A 16,657-nucleotide genomic window follows, 5' to 3' on the forward strand; every position below is an offset into this window, starting at 1 on the left:
CATCTCTGTGTGATAATAGCCCTTCTGGAAAAGACAGAAGGCAACATGGCACCATCAGTATCCATGTGCACCTGCACAACTCTGTTGCAACCCTATAGTATAGAACACCCAATCCAAAAGTACGAATGATACCATACAGGGGAGACAAAGGGGCTAACATGCAAAGGGAAAATTAACAGGATCTATAAGGCCCTGTTGCATTCGGGGCTCAGACTTGGGAATCAAATTTGGATTCAAATCTGCTGGGCCAGTGCCAGCACTAATAAACCCTGCTTCCTGGATGAAAATCTTGATGTCCCTTCTCTCTATAAGAATCCAACAACCTGGACCTATTTCACAATGTATGGGCCTTCTGGGTCTCATACCTACCCCTCACAACCACTTCTAAAAATCAGGTGGATACCCCATACCAATATCCCAGAAGAGCTAGCGTTAATGTTAAGGTAGCTGGCACTAATATCCACAAGAGACACAGCTCTGAGTTCAAGCAACAGTTTGTTGATGGAGAATATCTGCCAGGCTGCCGTTCTGTAAGGCACAGCAGCCAGTCACTTGAATGGAGGTTTATATAACTTTTTTAAACATGGAATAAGAGCAAGCTAGAATTGACCTTGGGTGCAGGTGGTTGGGTAACAATAGATTTTTCTATTCAGGGACCCTTGGAAGGGAGAAAGGTTATGGGAACAGGGTATCTTAACTTCTTTTTCTTGGCAGCTTGTAAGTTTCAGTTTCAGGTTAAGATGGAGTCCTAGAACCAAAATGGAGTTACTAATGTCTAGAGACCAAGCAGTTAACATTTATTGAGCACTTACGCAGGTACTGTAATGAGCACTTTACATAGATTATTGCAATCCCCCTGACGATTCTGTAATGCTGGAACTATTATATATAATTTTACAAATGAGGAACCTGCGACCTGGAGGCTTCACAAATGAGGAACCCAATCTTACAAGTAAGAAATCCAAAGTTGCAGAGCTAGGAAGGGGCACAACTGAGTTGCCAACTAGATTGTCTAGTTATCTTCATAAAAAAAATTTTATTTAATTCTGTATAGAATGGGGATCAAGACAGAGCAGTAGGGGTGTGGAAGAGATGGTCCTAGGAGGAGCCACACCAGAGAATGCCCCAGGTAGGGAGCAGGATGCAAAACAGGGATGTGTGAGATATAGGGAAGAATGGGTAATGTCCTTCCTCCTTGGTCTGCTCATGAGATCTGGTGGCCATATCAGGAGTGGAACTGAGCCTCAGCAAACCACCATGCTCAAGAGTCAGCAACCCAAACCTCCTGATGCTCAAAGTCCCTGTCCTTCTACCTCTCCAACCCAATCACTCAGATGGGCTAAAAACCCATCTGTGAAACCTGTGAAAAACTCTCTCCCAACCCTTCTCTCTCAGGAAATCGTCTCTTTCTTACAAAAACAAAACACACACACACACACAAAAAAAAACCCTACCCTTATTTCTGATTGCAGCTCCCCACAAAGCCCTGAGAAAACCTTCCCCAAAAGGCAATGATTGGATCACCAAGATACCAAGGAAGCTGATCCCTTACAGGACAAGGCAGATGCTGGATGAGAGATCTGGGGGTGGGGAGAGCAGAGAACTGAATGAGAACTGCAAGCCATCAAATGTCTTCAAGCTGCTTCAAGTGAAGGAAGAGAATGTTCTTGAGGGAGGTTCTCTTACTCCCATTTTCTACGATGGCGGTCCTAATTAGAAGAGGATCTCAAATGCAAAGACATGCTGAGGTCCTTAAAATTTAGTATGAATTTCCTTAGAAAAATAAACACGGGAAAACAAAAATGGTTTCCTACCCTCCCGCCCCTTGACATCAGAGGCCTGCTCATCGACCCAGCTCTCCCTGAGAGCCTCCTGTCCCTGGAGGACACCAGAGCAGTGACCTCAACACCCTTGAGCAACATTCCCTTCCTGAATATCCAGCCAGAGATGGTAGAAGGGATGTCTCCAGGTTACTTGGAGAGAAGACTAGAAAGAAGGCAGATATGAAATTTTCAGTTTCCAGTGAAACCAAATTTTATACAAAAAAGGGCAAAAATGGACAGGACCCAGGGAAGATGCTGAGCACAGAGGTGGGAGGTGTGGCTCCATGTGCTCTGTGAGCTGGTGAATTACTTTCCTTTCCTGGGAAGGTGACACATGCTTTTGGTACTATTCCCCATTAATCCTGTTTTGGAAATTGGGAAAGTACAGCATGAATAATTATTATGCTGTATATCACATAGGATTTGGTCAGGGGATAAAATAATTTTGTGAGCATGAAAGGCTTTCAGAATACAAATACCTCAGTATAAGTCAAATACTCTCAAATCCTTTGGATATGGTTTAAACAAATAAAATTGAATAGAAGGTGACTCTTTTCTACAATTTCCATTGTAACTACTACTGTTTTTGCATATTCTCCTTAGAGAAAAGCAAGGGGCAACATGCCCTAGTACTTTCCTTCACTCCAGGGAACTACAAAAACATCTCCAATCCAAATAAATTAACATTGCCATCTTGTCTGGTTCATCTGGCAAAAACAAGAAATCACTTGAACATGCAGAGATGTACAGAGAGAAGAAAAAGAAGGAGAGGAGAAGGAAGACATTGGACTTTATAGTTGTGGGTATTCATACTTCCTTGTTTACAAGGAAAGAACTCTTAATTTTATCCCGTCATTGTTGATGTTTTTTATAATAACAAGTTGAAGCAAAACTCTCAAGATGGACATTTATCCTCCAGGTTAAAAATAAGCAGAAAGAAAGAACAGCAAAGAAGTGAGAACAAAATTGTGTTTGTAACTAAAAAGAACCATAAAGAGTGGCCCATGCCTTTCCACAGCTGAAGAGAGGATAATAAGAAGGAAGTCCTACTGGAGTCTTCTATTTTTCTAGACCCAAACCTAACCTTCTTCTTTCACCCCTGGATGTCAGATTAAAAGGGAGCTGGTCCACCTCCCAGCATGCACTCAGGCCTACATACCAAGCGCTAGTATTTCCTCCTGTGAAGTCCTTGCTTTAAGATGGATGGCCATCTTAAGTGACAGCCGCCATTTTAAGAAAAATTTTGCTTTCCCGCCCAAGGGCCTTTCTGAGAAAACTCACCACTCCCTCACACCAACTCCACCCTTAACCTCTTGGCTCTAATCCCTGAGCCTACTCCATAAAAGCCCCGAACCCCAAGCCTGTTTTGCCTCTCTCCATCTATGGAGAGATGGCCTTTATTTGACAACACTGACAAATAAACTCTCGTGTGTATCTCTGCCTGGTCTCCGTCTTTCATTTGTCACTCACCCATCTCCTGGTTCCTCGCTTTCCTTTCACCTCCACTTAGGGTTGCCAAATTTAGCAGATATTTGGGACATACTAATACTAACAATTATTTGCTATTTAATCCATATTTAATTGGGTGTTCTGTATTTGACTGGAAACCTCAATTCTGCCTCCATTCTCCTTGATCAACAATCAGTTCTTCTGATGAGCAATGTTTGTCCAACTTGCTACCATGACAACCCATTCTGGTGCAATAGGTCCAGGGTCCATCCCGCAAACCTTTATTTTTAACAAACACCTCAGGCAATTTTCACCACCAGGTGAGTTTGGAAAGGTGTAGGCACCGGCACGGTGCCACTGGGACCAAAATGACAAGATGAATTTCTGCATGAAGCTGGCCTTTTGCTAGATGCACCACTAGGGAGAGCACACCACCCCAACCCCAACCCTCCAAGAACACACCCTATGCAGATGGGCCCAAAACACTACGCTCAAGCACGTTGGCTATGTTTTCCTATTACCCAGCCAAGCACTCGCTACACACCCAAGAGCTGCTGTCCTCTAAGGACCAAGGGAAAGCAGAGCCCAACCAGTTGTTTTTCCAGGCACTGCCAGCATAGCCCGGAACAGTCAAGGCATGGGGCGCAGAAGCACCAAGCTACACCCTCAGCCCCATCTTTGGCTGTGCAGGGGACGACCCAGGCAAGGGTTACAGTCTTGGATTCCCATCTCTTTCCTCCCTGGCTGACACATTTTTGCATCACACTGGGGTCCTCCACCCTTTGCTGTAGTCATTCACTAAAGCTTTGTGCTCCTCTGCTTCCATTTATATTCCATCCTCATTAGTTTTCTCCATTCTTAGCTGTTCCCATTTCCTATTCCTGGGCTGGCCTAACCTCATACTTTGATCCTACCCTGCACACACCCCTTCCCCTGCCCCTGACTTCACCCAGCCTGCCTCAGAGGTCACCATGGTCACCCATAAATATTCCATATTTGCATCTCTGAAATCTGGTCACATGTTCTGAAGGCAGCACCTGGTCAGACCCCAACCCTGGGAAGATCAAGAAGAGTGAAAAATGGGAAGAAAAGGGGTACGGGACAGACTTTCCAAGAATGTTTCCTTTTTTTTTTCCCCTAGACTTTCTGGGGCAGAGCTGCTTGCCTTTTCTTTTGTGTTGGACTGAAAAGGAGGGAAGGAGGAGGAGGAAATGAGGGACACTAGGGCTTCTACCCCAGTCCTTCTCTGCTCTACCAGTTTTAGGCCATCCAACCCAAACCAGACACCTCTCTCTGCATTAGCTCCCACTTTCTTATTAAAAAAGCTTCATTTCACTTGAATCTAATGTATGAAACATGATATGTCAAGAGCTTTGTAATGTTTTGAACAACCAATAAAAAAAAAATTTAAAAAAAAAAAAAAAAGCTTCATTCATGGTGGTAACCGGAGGAAGGAGGAGAGGGCAGATGAGAGGGGAAGAAGCCACCTCAACACTTGAGCAGCCAGTTCTGCCCAGAGGGGAGGGGCACCTGAGGGGGTGGAGGAGAAGGACTCACCCTCCCCACACACCTCCCACTCCCAGCCCCAGGGAATGTTTCATTTACTAAATGAAGTCAATGTGGCCCAGATGTTGGGCAGCTGCCTCGGGAAGCAGTTCCCGTGCCTGACGGCACAGAGGCCAAAGCAGCATGTTGAGCTGGCCTCTGGGCTCTGGCAGCCTCCTCTTGGGGATAAACACAGCCTCCCAGCCCCCCCCCCCCCCCCCCCCCCGCAGCCTGCGTGGGAGGTTGCCTTTTTAGGAAAATCAGTGAATCAGGAAGAGAAGTAGACAGGGGGAATGAAAGGCCCAGTTAGAGCAATCTTAAAACTGTAGAGGGCAGGGACATGCCAAGTGACAGAGGATGCCTCCCTCTGGTAGCTGAGTAGCAGCCAGGCCAGGAGCTCAGGTAACCACCTGCCAGTGGCCAGTGACTCAGCCTCAGACTCTGTAATGGCTGGGAATCTCTGCAGCCAGGTCTACCTCTCCCCATCCCCAGCCTAGCCTGCTCCAAATTGCCAAGCCAGCCACAAACATAGCATTTGCTCAGACACACTCATTCCCTAGGGCCCCAGACACAACAAACCCTCCTCATAGACACAGCTCACCCTTTCCCATCACCCTCCCATCCTCACCAATGGGCCCAGCTCCTTCTCTCATTGACACCTAGGAGAGGGAAGAAAGGAGGGAAAGAAGAAAAAGAGGCCATCAGAGAGGGGAAGAAGAGGAAAGAGCCTCCAACTAAATGCCCCACACATGAGCAAGATTCCTCTTCTATTTGCCTTTTTGAAGTTCTAGAAGAAAGAAAACAGTTACCCGTCCATATCTATACCCCTTCTGTCTCTCCTTTGGGACTTGAGGCCCCTCTTTCCTGGAATATCCCACCCCAACAAAAGGCAAGCAAAGGTGGTAAAAGGTAGCAATAGTTACAACCAAGCTAGAGGCTCAGCTGAACTGGCTGGGTGGGGGCTTCCCAGAGACTCTGGGTGGCACTCCCAGCCATGTTCCTGTAATGGCTCTTCAACATCCATCAGTGGGAAGGCTTCACCCCAGTCTTGCTCAGAAGGGTCTTGCTATGCATTTAGGAGAAAGGAGATAACCTAAGGAGTCTGTGTCTATGTCAGGGAAAACAAGGTACAGTGTCTGTTCCTCACCTCATCAGAGCACCAAGCACACACAGGACTCACAGCCAGACATTGCTGGCAGGAGCTCACACCTCTTGTGGCGCAGATGTTGGGCCCTGCAACACAGAGATAAGGGCATTAGTACCTGATTTGGCTCAATGAAGTAACCAGCCTGCCCTATCCTTCCCAACTTTCCCAAATACCCAGGTTCATAGACCTAAAGTGCACACACCTTACTCATTTCACAGGTTTTTACCAAACAGGCTATTGATAAGGAAGAAAGAGAATAAAGACTTAGGAGAAACTCATCTCCACCCTCAGCTGATGAGGTCACAGGGATAACAAGTGACGGGATGTGGCTGAGACATGGGTCCAAGTGTCTGATCACAACTGATGGAAAGGCTTTAATGAACAAGTGGCTTGATGCCTACGTGGTGCAAATGAAAATACAAGGGCTCCATCCTCAGCACCATATAAAATAAATAAATAAAACAAAGTGGCAAGTGTCGTCTTCAATTACCCAAGTGATATTTACAGCTACAACACATCCCAGAGGCACTAACATTAAGCATAGCCTAAGTATGGTGGGAACAGGGAGGGCAGGGTGACTTTAGTGGCAGTGTCCCATTGGCCTGCTAGAAGAAAGCAAATCTGAAAACTTCTTAAGCTTCCTGTGAGGATGGCCCTAGGCCTCAGCCTAAGCAACTCCATTTTAAAAACTCCAGTTTGAAACCTGCAGTCTCCCCAGGCACACCCACAGAGCCCTCCAGTATGGCCTCAAACAAGTGACTTCCCCTCGCCCTGATAAACAGAGTGAAGCCCCTGGCAGGCTGTCTTCGCCTGGTAAGAAGAAAAGGTGAGAAGATCAGGGTAGAGACCACCAGACCAGATGTTTCTGACCCCAGGGTAAATGATGTCACTGAGAAATCCAGTGGTAGCTGGTAAGGATTGTAAAGGGGTTCCAAAACCCCCCAAATTTAGTATAAATGATAGAACAAATGAACAGGGATTCAGCCAGCTGAAACAAGGATGCACTCAAGCTGCAGAGCCTGATGAGGACCTGACATCCCATCACTTGCCATCATTCCTGAGCCTCTGCATGATCCTCACCGCTTTTAAACTCTACCGCCTCGTCTGGACCTTGGTGAGAGCTGCAACTTCTCCCTATGACCCTCTCCTCAACGGGTCATCCACTCCACACCAGGAAAAGCCTGCCTTGGTTCTGGACCTGGTCACTGTGGTCTGAGTGAGTGTGCATCTGCTGGCATAAAGCTTAAGGCTTAAGACTTTTTTTTTTTTTAGCATGCAAAGGAGATGTCTGTCATTAGCTTATCATGATTAAGTGTATTTTGCAGTGCTTAGAATTAATCTAGAATTGTTTGCTGTGAATTGATTATGTCTATTGCAGTGCCTAGCATTAAGGATTGTCGTTTTCTTGATTAAGAACCTATTGAGTGAAACTGTATTGAGTAATTTGAGTGAATAAAGCATTAAAAAGGGCAGAAGTACGGGGACATTCTTTAGTTCTCCCCTCAACTGCATACGTCACAATTTTGCCCCCTCGCGACACTTCCCATATACACGTATTTTGGAATCCAAGCATGAAATGCTCCAGAGAACTATAGAAATGTCAAGAAAAAATCAACTGGTCAGAACTGGAAGATCATGGAATTGGGGCATTGGAAGTAAGGCCTGTGCTTGAATTCCAAATGTTCTTTGTACTATAGCTTTGGGCAACCTGCCTATTCTCTACAAAATGATATATCTGCCTCACAGGATTTGTCTAAGAATTTGGTGAGCCAAGGGGTACCCGAAAAGATACCATTCTAGTGTGAACAGTCCTCAGACTGACAAAGGACAGGGGAAAGCCTGGGGATGGGGGTGAGGAGTGGGGACAGCAAGGAGCACAAAAATATCCCTGAGAAACCCAGCCAGGAAGCAAAACCCAGGCATCTGCTTGTGCAGAAGCTGCCATGCTCCCTGCTCCTCAGCTCAGCCTCCCTGGCCTCAGCCAACTAAACCCCTCTTCTTGCGGGGACTCCAGGGAGGCCTTTTCCAGTGTAAGACACAGAATGAGGAAGGCCCATTCCTCCCTAGATCAAAGAAAGATCCATTCAGTTATCCTGACCATTCATTATCCAGGTTTCTAAAGGGCCTTCTTTGCCCCCAGCTGTAAAGACCAGCAAGTCTGTGTCTTGGGGAAATTGACCCCAGTGAGTACTTTTCCATTATCCCCAAAGCTTCTCACCAGACAAAATGCCCCAATCTATTTTATTATAGTGTGACTGAGTTCCTCTCATCCCAACACCTGGACAAAAATACATTCAGAAAATGACCTGCTGAGGTTAAGGATATTTGATTTTCTACCTTTTGTGTGATTTATTTTCTACCTTTTGTTTGATTTCTATTGATCGGGACACTTTACAACTCTGTGAGAGTATCGGGTATCCAATGACAATGTAAATGATTTTTTATGAGAAACAACCTGTATGATTCTTACCCAACAAAAATGCAAATAATTTCTGTCTAGGAGAAAAGGTAACCTTCAAACATTAGGATTTACAGCTTTGTAGGGCTGGGTTTGTAGCTCAATGGTACAGCGCTTGCCTAGCATGTGTGAGGCACTGGGCTCCATCCTCAGCACCATATAAAATAAATAAATAAAACAAAGGTATTGTGTTCATTTACAACTTAAAAAAATTTTTTTTAAGATTTACTGCTTTGTAAACAGTGGCCAATTCTGAATCTATGAGCCATAATTCATTCCCACCTTTCTTTGACCAAGTATTAATCTCTCTTCCTTGAATTTTCATTTCAAATAGTCCTAATATTTTACTGGTTCTCTCTTTAATTAAGCTAAATAAATCTTTGACATGCATTTACTTTCTATTTATATTAGAATTATATATTTAACTCTTTGAAATTTACACTAATCATGCTTACCATGTGCAAGACCCTGGGTTCAATCCCAACATAGAGAGAAGAAGAAAATTACACTTTATCAGTATTTGTAGGGCCTCACTAGGAGCAAAGGGATCTAACAGAAGGGTGCATGGGCCATCAGAAGACTGTGATCCTGAGTTACCTGCTAATAGTGTGGCCTTAGGTGAGTCATTTAACTCCTCTCAGCCTTATTTTTCTCAACTCTAGTATTACTACCACATTATTATTATTATTTTTCTCATCTTAATGACACTGCCACCCAACATATTTAGGTTCCCTTCAGGCCTGCCCTAGCCTGCCCAGACAGGACCCAGTCCGTGTTCAAAGATGTTCAGTAAATATATATAAAGGTATTACACTACATCAGTTTTATTTGTTTTGGTTTTTTTTTTTGTTGTTGTTGTTTTGGTTTTTTTTTAAAGAGAGAGTGAGAGAGGGAGAGAGAGAAAGAGAGAGAATTTTAATTTTTTTTTTTTTTTTTTTTTTTTTTTAGTTATTGGCGGACACAACATCTTTGTTGGTATGTGGTGCTGAGAATCGAACCCGGGCCGCACGCATGCCAGGCGAGCGCGCTACCGCTTGAGCCACATCCCCAGCCCCTTGTTTTGTTTTTAAGCAAATGAATTCATTTCTCAAAATTACTCATAGAATTCTAAATGGGTCCCTCATTCAATTTAGACCTTCACTGTTCTCCACAAAATGTGGAATCCTTGAAGTAACTCCTAGAAACTCCAGGTTTCTTCATAACCTGAGTCTAACAAACTTCAAGGGCCTTTCTTAATCCTAAAATTCAACAAGAGGGATGCTGGTATAAGCCCATGAGTAACTTCTAGAGCTCTATCTCTGCTTGACTACAAACTTAGCATGTATACCTCGGACTGTGGGTGGAAATTATGGCCTGGGTTCCAGGCCTGGCCCTAAAACATCAAGGTCACCTCTAAGGTGGGGTATCCCTCAGCCAGACAAAAAGCTGTAATGGAAAAAAGGAAACTAATCTTCCCAGAGCCATAGTCAGGATATCTCAATCTTCAGAACCAACAAGGCAACCCAAGGCTTCTCCCTGCCAGGGGCTGCCTGGCCAAGTCTGGGCCTCCCAGTTGCTCTCTCCCTGGGCAGATGTGGACATAGCCCCTCTTTATTGTTCTATCAGAAGAGTTCAGAAAGGAGCCTCGCCTGAACTATTTTAGGTATCTCTCTTCCTTTGGGGAATTGCCATGAGGACTGGCATCCAAGAAATAATTCTGGATATAAATGCTGAGGAGGTTCCCGAGGAGAAACCCAAAGCAACTGCAGAGAGTCGAAAGGCAGAAGAGAAGCGTGGGCAGCATGGGAAGCGTGGGCACTATCAGATTGTTTTTGAAAACTTTTCCCAGTCTGTCCATGTATCCAGCCATTCATTCTCAAGTTAGCATTTCCCTAGGAGTCCTTGATTCATAGCCACAAAAGAAAGCCTTGCCAGATGTGAAATACAAAACAGCAGGCCCCTCCTAGTGTATGAGTCGTCCCTGACCCCAGATGAGGAGCTGAGCTGCTGGGATTTGGTCTTTAGGAAGTCATGCCTTGGAGTCATGGTTACCCACTCCCCTTTATCCCTTGTTTTTAATGAATCACAGGTTGATTTCATGAGAACCAATGATCCTTCCATGATCTCCCCAACCAAGTCCTGCCACTTAGGGCAGGTTCCTGGAATGCAGTGGTTCAAAGTGACTGACTCACATCAGAAGTCTCCAAGATGGGCCCATGCTGATTCAAGGAGCTGCTGCTCCGAGAACACCCTGCCAAACTGAACAATGAGCAAGGAGTCTGAACCTACGTTTTCAGTCATTCATAAAAGCCTGTGTTCCTGTTCAGCCTCTGGGGCCCAGACATGGTCCTCCGAGAGAAGTGGGGATCTTCATCACAATGTCATTGAAAAGGATGGACAACTGCAACAGCCTCTTTCCTCTGACAGTTTAGCCAGAGCAGGAAAACAGCTGGACTGGGTCTGGTCTTCACGAGATAGTTGTAAGAATTAAAAGAACCTGGAATATAGCTGAGCATAACAGCTGGCACACAGAAAATGCTCAATAAATGCTGTTGCCATTGTTTTTATTGTTGCTGTTTTTATCCTTAGTCTCAAGCTATTCAGGGCAAATGAATGTTTTTATTTTTTCCTTGAAGATATTATTTTATAGAACACTAGACACAAAGCCAAGTACGCCCCAAACAGAGGGGGCAGGGGTGAGAACGTGGAGCAGAAAGTATCAGGCTCGGGTCAAATGACCAACTATCAGATCTGGCTTCTACATGGAGTTAGGAATATCAGCATTCAAAAATCCAATCTACTAATGTATGAAAGATGATATATCATGAACTATGTAATGCGATAAATAATCAATAAAAAAAAAAAATAACAAAAATCCAATCTAGGAGAGACAGCCAAGAAAAGAAGGCCAATAGAAAAGGTAGGCAAGGCCAGCCAAGATGTTTGCCTGGAAAGTAGAAGTCGAAGGCTGTGGTTTGGCACATCAGCCTGGTTCACAGAACCAGAGCAGAGTCAGAGGGTGGGAAAAATAGAGAAAAAAAAGGAAACAAGGAAGGGAGTTGGAACCAGTGGAAGTCATATGCGTCAACGAGGCTATTTCGGGGACATGGTGTCCAATCAAACAGGATGCAAGAACAGGCCACCCTGATGAGGCCAGGGGACTTCAGAGAGGGCCAAGTTAGAATGAACAGTGTTTAGAGGGCAGTGTTTAGATGTCCACAGTCTATGGACATCTCTCTCACTGTCTATTGGAGGGGAATTCTGGCCTGGATCCTCAGCCCTGCCACTGACCTTTGGTCAATTCCCAGTAAGGTCCATGGGTGATTCAATACCTGATCTTCCATTGCAGTCACCTGGCTGGGTGACTCATGGAAGAACAAAATTTCTCGTGCTAACTGCCCTATGTGTGCACAAGTGGTTTCTATAAAGCGTATTTCAAAGGAAACCTACTTTTGTTCCTTTCTTAAAGGTAGCAGTAGTTCAGTAACCCAAGGAAGGGGGAAGGAGAAAGAAGATGGAATTCAAGACAATGCACACCTCTGTGCTCTGAGCAAAAGCTCCAGGAAGCATCGCCCAAAGCATAAGTAATCCAAACTGCCACATTTCACCGAATCTAAGATTATGGGTTTCAGAGATTCTAAACTTTTGAAAAAATAAAGTGCAGCCAGGCGCCCTGTAATCCCAGGGGCTCGGGAGGCTGGAGCAGGTGGATTGCAAATTCAAAGCCAGCCTCAGCAACTTAGCAAGACCCTGTCTCAAAATAAAGTAAACAGAACTGGGGATGTAGTTCAGTGTTACAGCGCTTGCCTAGGATGCTTGAGGCCCTAGATCAATCCCGAGTATAGCAACAACGACAACAACAAGACCCCATGACCATCAAAAGGTAAAACTGCCTGGCCTTTCAAGAATAGGTAGGTAGGAATAGGTGCACATCTCAGTGGTAAAGCACTTGCCTAGCATGTTCGGAGCCCTGGGTTCGATTCCCAATACCACAGGAAAAAAGCAATGCATCAGAGTCAATTAAATACGGTATTTAACTTTGGAAAACATTTGTGATAATTTGCCTCCACCAATATTAAAATTGCTATGGATTGAATTATACTCTAAAAGATTTGTATGTCCTAATCCCCAGTGCGCAGAATTGAGAAATAGGGGCTTTGCAGAGGTAATCAATGAGATAATTAAAGTAGGCACTAATCCAATATGTCCTTATAAGATGAAAGAAATGTCATGTGAAAACAGAGACAGAGAGAATGGTGGCATGTGACAACAGAGGCATATTACAGGTGGCAGTTAAGGAACACCAATGATTGCAGCCACCATCAGAAACTATGAATAGACAAGGAAAGATTTTTTTTTAAGAGAGAGAGAGAGAGAGAGAGAGAGAGAGAGAGAGACAGAGAATTTTAATATTTACTTTTCGGCGGACACAACATCTTTGTTGGTATGTGGCGCTGAGGATCGAACCCGGGCCGCACGCATGCCAGGCGAGCGCGCTACCGCTTGAGCCACATCCCCAGCCCCGACAAGGAAAGATTTTACCCAGAGTCTCAGAAAACATGGCCTTGCTAACACCTTGATTTCAGGTATCTATCCTCCAGAGAGAATAAATTTCTGTTGTTTTCAGACATCCGATTTGTGGTACTTTGTTACCAAATCCCTAAGAACCTAACAGAATGGATTTTCATTTCCTTAATATTGTATGACATAATTTTGAAAAGTAGTGCCCTGAAATAAGTCAGCCTGGACTGAAAACTTTGCTATATTTAATCAGCAAAATGGTTACTTTAGCCTTATACCTTTCTATATATATATATATATATATATATATATATATATATATATATATTTTTTTTTTTTTTTTAAGAGAGAGAGAGAGAGAGAGAGAATTGTTTTTAATATTTATTTTTCAGTTCTTGGCGGACACAACATCTTTGTTCGTATGTGGTGCTGAGGATCGAACCCGGGCCACACGCATGCCAGGCGAGCACGCTACCGTTTGAGCCACATCCCCAGTCCCAGCCTTATACTTTTCTACCAATATATCTCAGTGGTGTCAGCATTCACTGATTCTTTTATTCCCTGCAACATCTGCCTATACCAGGGACTCTCCTGGGCGCTGGAGGCACACTGATGAACTAACAAAGCCTTCATTCTTGTGAAGCTTATATGTTGTGAGAAAATTGCTAACAAAAACATACACAGCACTTCTGTCACATATAACTAATTAGAACAAATTTTTTATTAAATACTAAAATAAACCCATAACAATAAAAAAAATCATAATTTCAAACAGTGGCAAAAGCTTAAAGAAAATAAAGCAGGATAAATGAATAGCAAACAAGGAGGGGATGGCATCAGGAAGGCCTCTCCAACAAGTTCACATTCCAAAATGATGTTAAAGAGTGAACCGTGGGAAGATCTAGGGGACCAGCACTCCAGAAGGAACCGAAACCCAGTGCTGGGTGGACCTCAGCCTTTTGAAGAAACAGCAGGAAGAGAAGTAGAGGAGGAGAAGGCAGAGAGGAGGGTGGAGAAGCAGGGATCGGAACACTTAAAAGCCACAAACCAGGGAAGCGCAGGTGGTCTTCAGTCTCTACACATCCTTCAGTGAGAGCCACCAGAGGGATTTGAGCATAAGTGAGCAGAAAAAGCTCAGCCTGGCTGCTGAGTGGAGGACAGACAGCAGGCAGGCCAGAAGGCAAAGAGACCAATAAGGACATCATTAAGATAATCCAGACAACAGATGGCAGTAGTCTGGACTTGAATGGTAGTGGAGTGGATGAAGTGGTCAGATGCTGGACGTGTTCTAAGGACTTGATGAAAGAGGCCACTTGGGGTAAGAGGGAAGGACAGGAAGGACTTTGGCCTAAGCAAGTGGATGCCCTTTGGACAAGGCTCAAATGTTTTGACTACTGTGCCATCCCCTTTTACTGACCCTTCAGCCAGTAGGCTCTGTCCTTATAAATGAAGCCAGATCATGTCTAGTTATCGCCTCTGACGGGGTTAATTAGATAGTCATGTGCCAAAGACTACCTAAAGCCCATCCTTGGGCAGAGTCCCATCTTGTGAATGGCTGTGGTCTAAAATACACAAGCAGCCTGGAGAAACTGAATGAGGCAGGGGCGGTTAAACAATGGGCATGGTGATGTGGTAAGAAAAGCTTGAAGACCAGCAGGAGACCAGGGGTGTCCTTCCCACTGGCCCTATGACCCCAGGCTTGTCCCTGAATCTCTCTGCTGCTCTCTCTGAGGCCCAGTCACATCTCTATTCAAGAATTTGTAACCACTGGGGCTGGGGTTGTATAGTTCAGTGATACAGCAATTGCCTAGCATGTGTGAGACACTGGGTTTGATTCTCAGCACCACATGTAAATAATTAAAAAAAAAAGGTCCATCGACAACTAAAAAAAAAAAAAAAAGAATCCGTAACTTCTCCCTAGTATTTATCAGATTTAACCCTGCCACGTCAGCCAAGCTAGATGCCCTTCAATAGATGAATGGATATAAAAAAAATTACACAATGGAATATTACTCAGCAATAAAAGAGAATGGAATCATGGTATTTGCAGATAAATGGATGGAGTTAAAGAAGATAATGCTAAGTGAAGTTAGCCAATCCCCCCAAAAAAACAAATGCTGAATATTTTCTTTGATATAAGGAGGCTGATTCATAGTGGAATAGGGAGAGGAAGCATGGGAGGAATAGATGAACTCTAGATAGGGCAGAGGAGTAGGAGGGGAAGGGAGGGCATGGGATAATTAATGATGGTTGAATGTGATGATCATTATTATCCAATAATGAAGACACAAATTGGTGTGAGTGTACTATGTAAAAACCAGAGATATGAAAGATTGAGCTCTATATATGTAATAAGAATTGTAATGCATTCCATTGTTATATAAACATAAATAAATAAATTTTAAAAAAATAAATAAATTTTTAAAAAAAGAATTGTAATGCATTCTGCTCTCATAAATAAATAAATAAATGTCCATCGGCAAGTAAAACATTAAAAAAAGAGAGAGAGAATTTGTAACTCCTCCCTAATATTTATCAGGTTTAACCCTGCCACATCAGCCAAGTCTGGAGACCTCAACAGTTGTTTCCTTTATTCTGTGCTCCCAAATATGGGCACAATGCTTGCCACATGAGTTCTTAGGATTAAATGAGGTAATGTGTGTGAAAGAGCAATTTATAGTAGATGCTCAATAAATGTCCAGTTCCCTCCCCCTTATCTTTACTCTAGTCACTTCTTGCACCAGGAATGTCCATCTTCCCCTCTCCACCTCAGTGTCAGACAAGAGAGGATACTTGTCTCAGACAGGATGTAAGGAAGAAATCAGGAGACAGGAGCGCTCAGGGCTAGATCCCACACAATCCCAAGAGATCTAGGGGAAACGCCTTTACCTCTCAGGAATTTCCTTTCTGCTTTTCTATAAGACAAACCAAGTTGGATTAGATGACCTTGAATGTTGGCCCCTGAAGTATGCAGTCTTTCAAACACCAGAAACATCAACATGTTGACTGGTACTCTAGGAGGCCTAGCATCCCAAGGTCCAAGCCCCCTTACCCAATGCACAAGGGGCCATTTCTTCCTAATGGCATTACTGACATCTGAAATGTGGCATTTTAGAGTTCTGGAAATTTTTATTAGCACCAGCCCCACCTCCCATCTGACTCCTGCGGAATATGAAAGAGGCAGGCCGTACCAAGCTCGGTTTAAGGCCCAGCCCAGCAGAACCCTGTAGGGGACCTTGGCATCCAGCTTTCCAGCTCTGGGATCTTCCTCCCCAGCTCATGTCTCACGAGTAAGAACAGCAGGCAGCAGTGCTGTCACCAGTCCTAACTGCCAGCCAGTCTTGGGAGGAAGGCAAACTGGTTTGATTGTTTTAGAAGACAATTTGTCAACATCCATTAAAATTTAAAATGACCATGCTAGGCTACTCGGAAGCTACTGGGAAGGCCGAAGCAGAAAGATTACTCGAGCCCAAGAGTTCAAGTCTGGGCAACAGAGGAAAAAAAAAATAGGCTGCAAGTGTGACTCAGTGGTAGGTCACTTGCCTTGGGTTCAACTGCTAAATAAGTAAATAAATAAATATCCATGCCTTTTGACCCAGCAACTTTAGTTCAAGTAGTTCAGTCTGTAGAAAAATTTAAACTAAGGTGCATAATAAACGAATAAGGTTAGATCCCTGCAACTTTATCTGTAACGGCAAATAATACTTCATCTATAGTCATTGGGAATGACTCCAA

The 16,657-nt window shown here is 44.1% G+C and overlaps 1 protein-coding gene and 1 long non-coding RNA gene across 2 annotated transcripts in view; one reads left to right on the plus strand and one right to left on the minus strand.

Moving 5' to 3' along the window:
* LOC308635493 (integrin beta-3-like) overlaps positions 1-6,060 on the minus strand; it is a gene marked incomplete at its 5' end in the record, with an annotated part of 36,974 nt that extends 30,914 nt beyond the window's left edge. The window contains one exon of the mRNA XM_081269921.1: positions 5,965-6,060. Coding sequence (XP_081126047.1) covers positions 5,965-6,060 — 96 coding nt within the window. The remainder of the gene's footprint in view (positions 1-5,964) is intronic.
* The window catches only part of LOC308636207, a 770,476-nt gene that overhangs the window by 303,032 nt on the left and 450,787 nt on the right, over positions 1-16,657 (plus strand). The gene's annotated exons all lie outside the window — the stretch shown is intronic.

The sequence above is a fragment of the Spermophilus citellus genome (genome assembly GCF_964194105.1).
Source record: "Spermophilus citellus genome assembly, chromosome: 17".
NCBI classification, from domain to species: domain Eukaryota; kingdom Metazoa; phylum Chordata; class Mammalia; order Rodentia; family Sciuridae; genus Spermophilus; species Spermophilus citellus.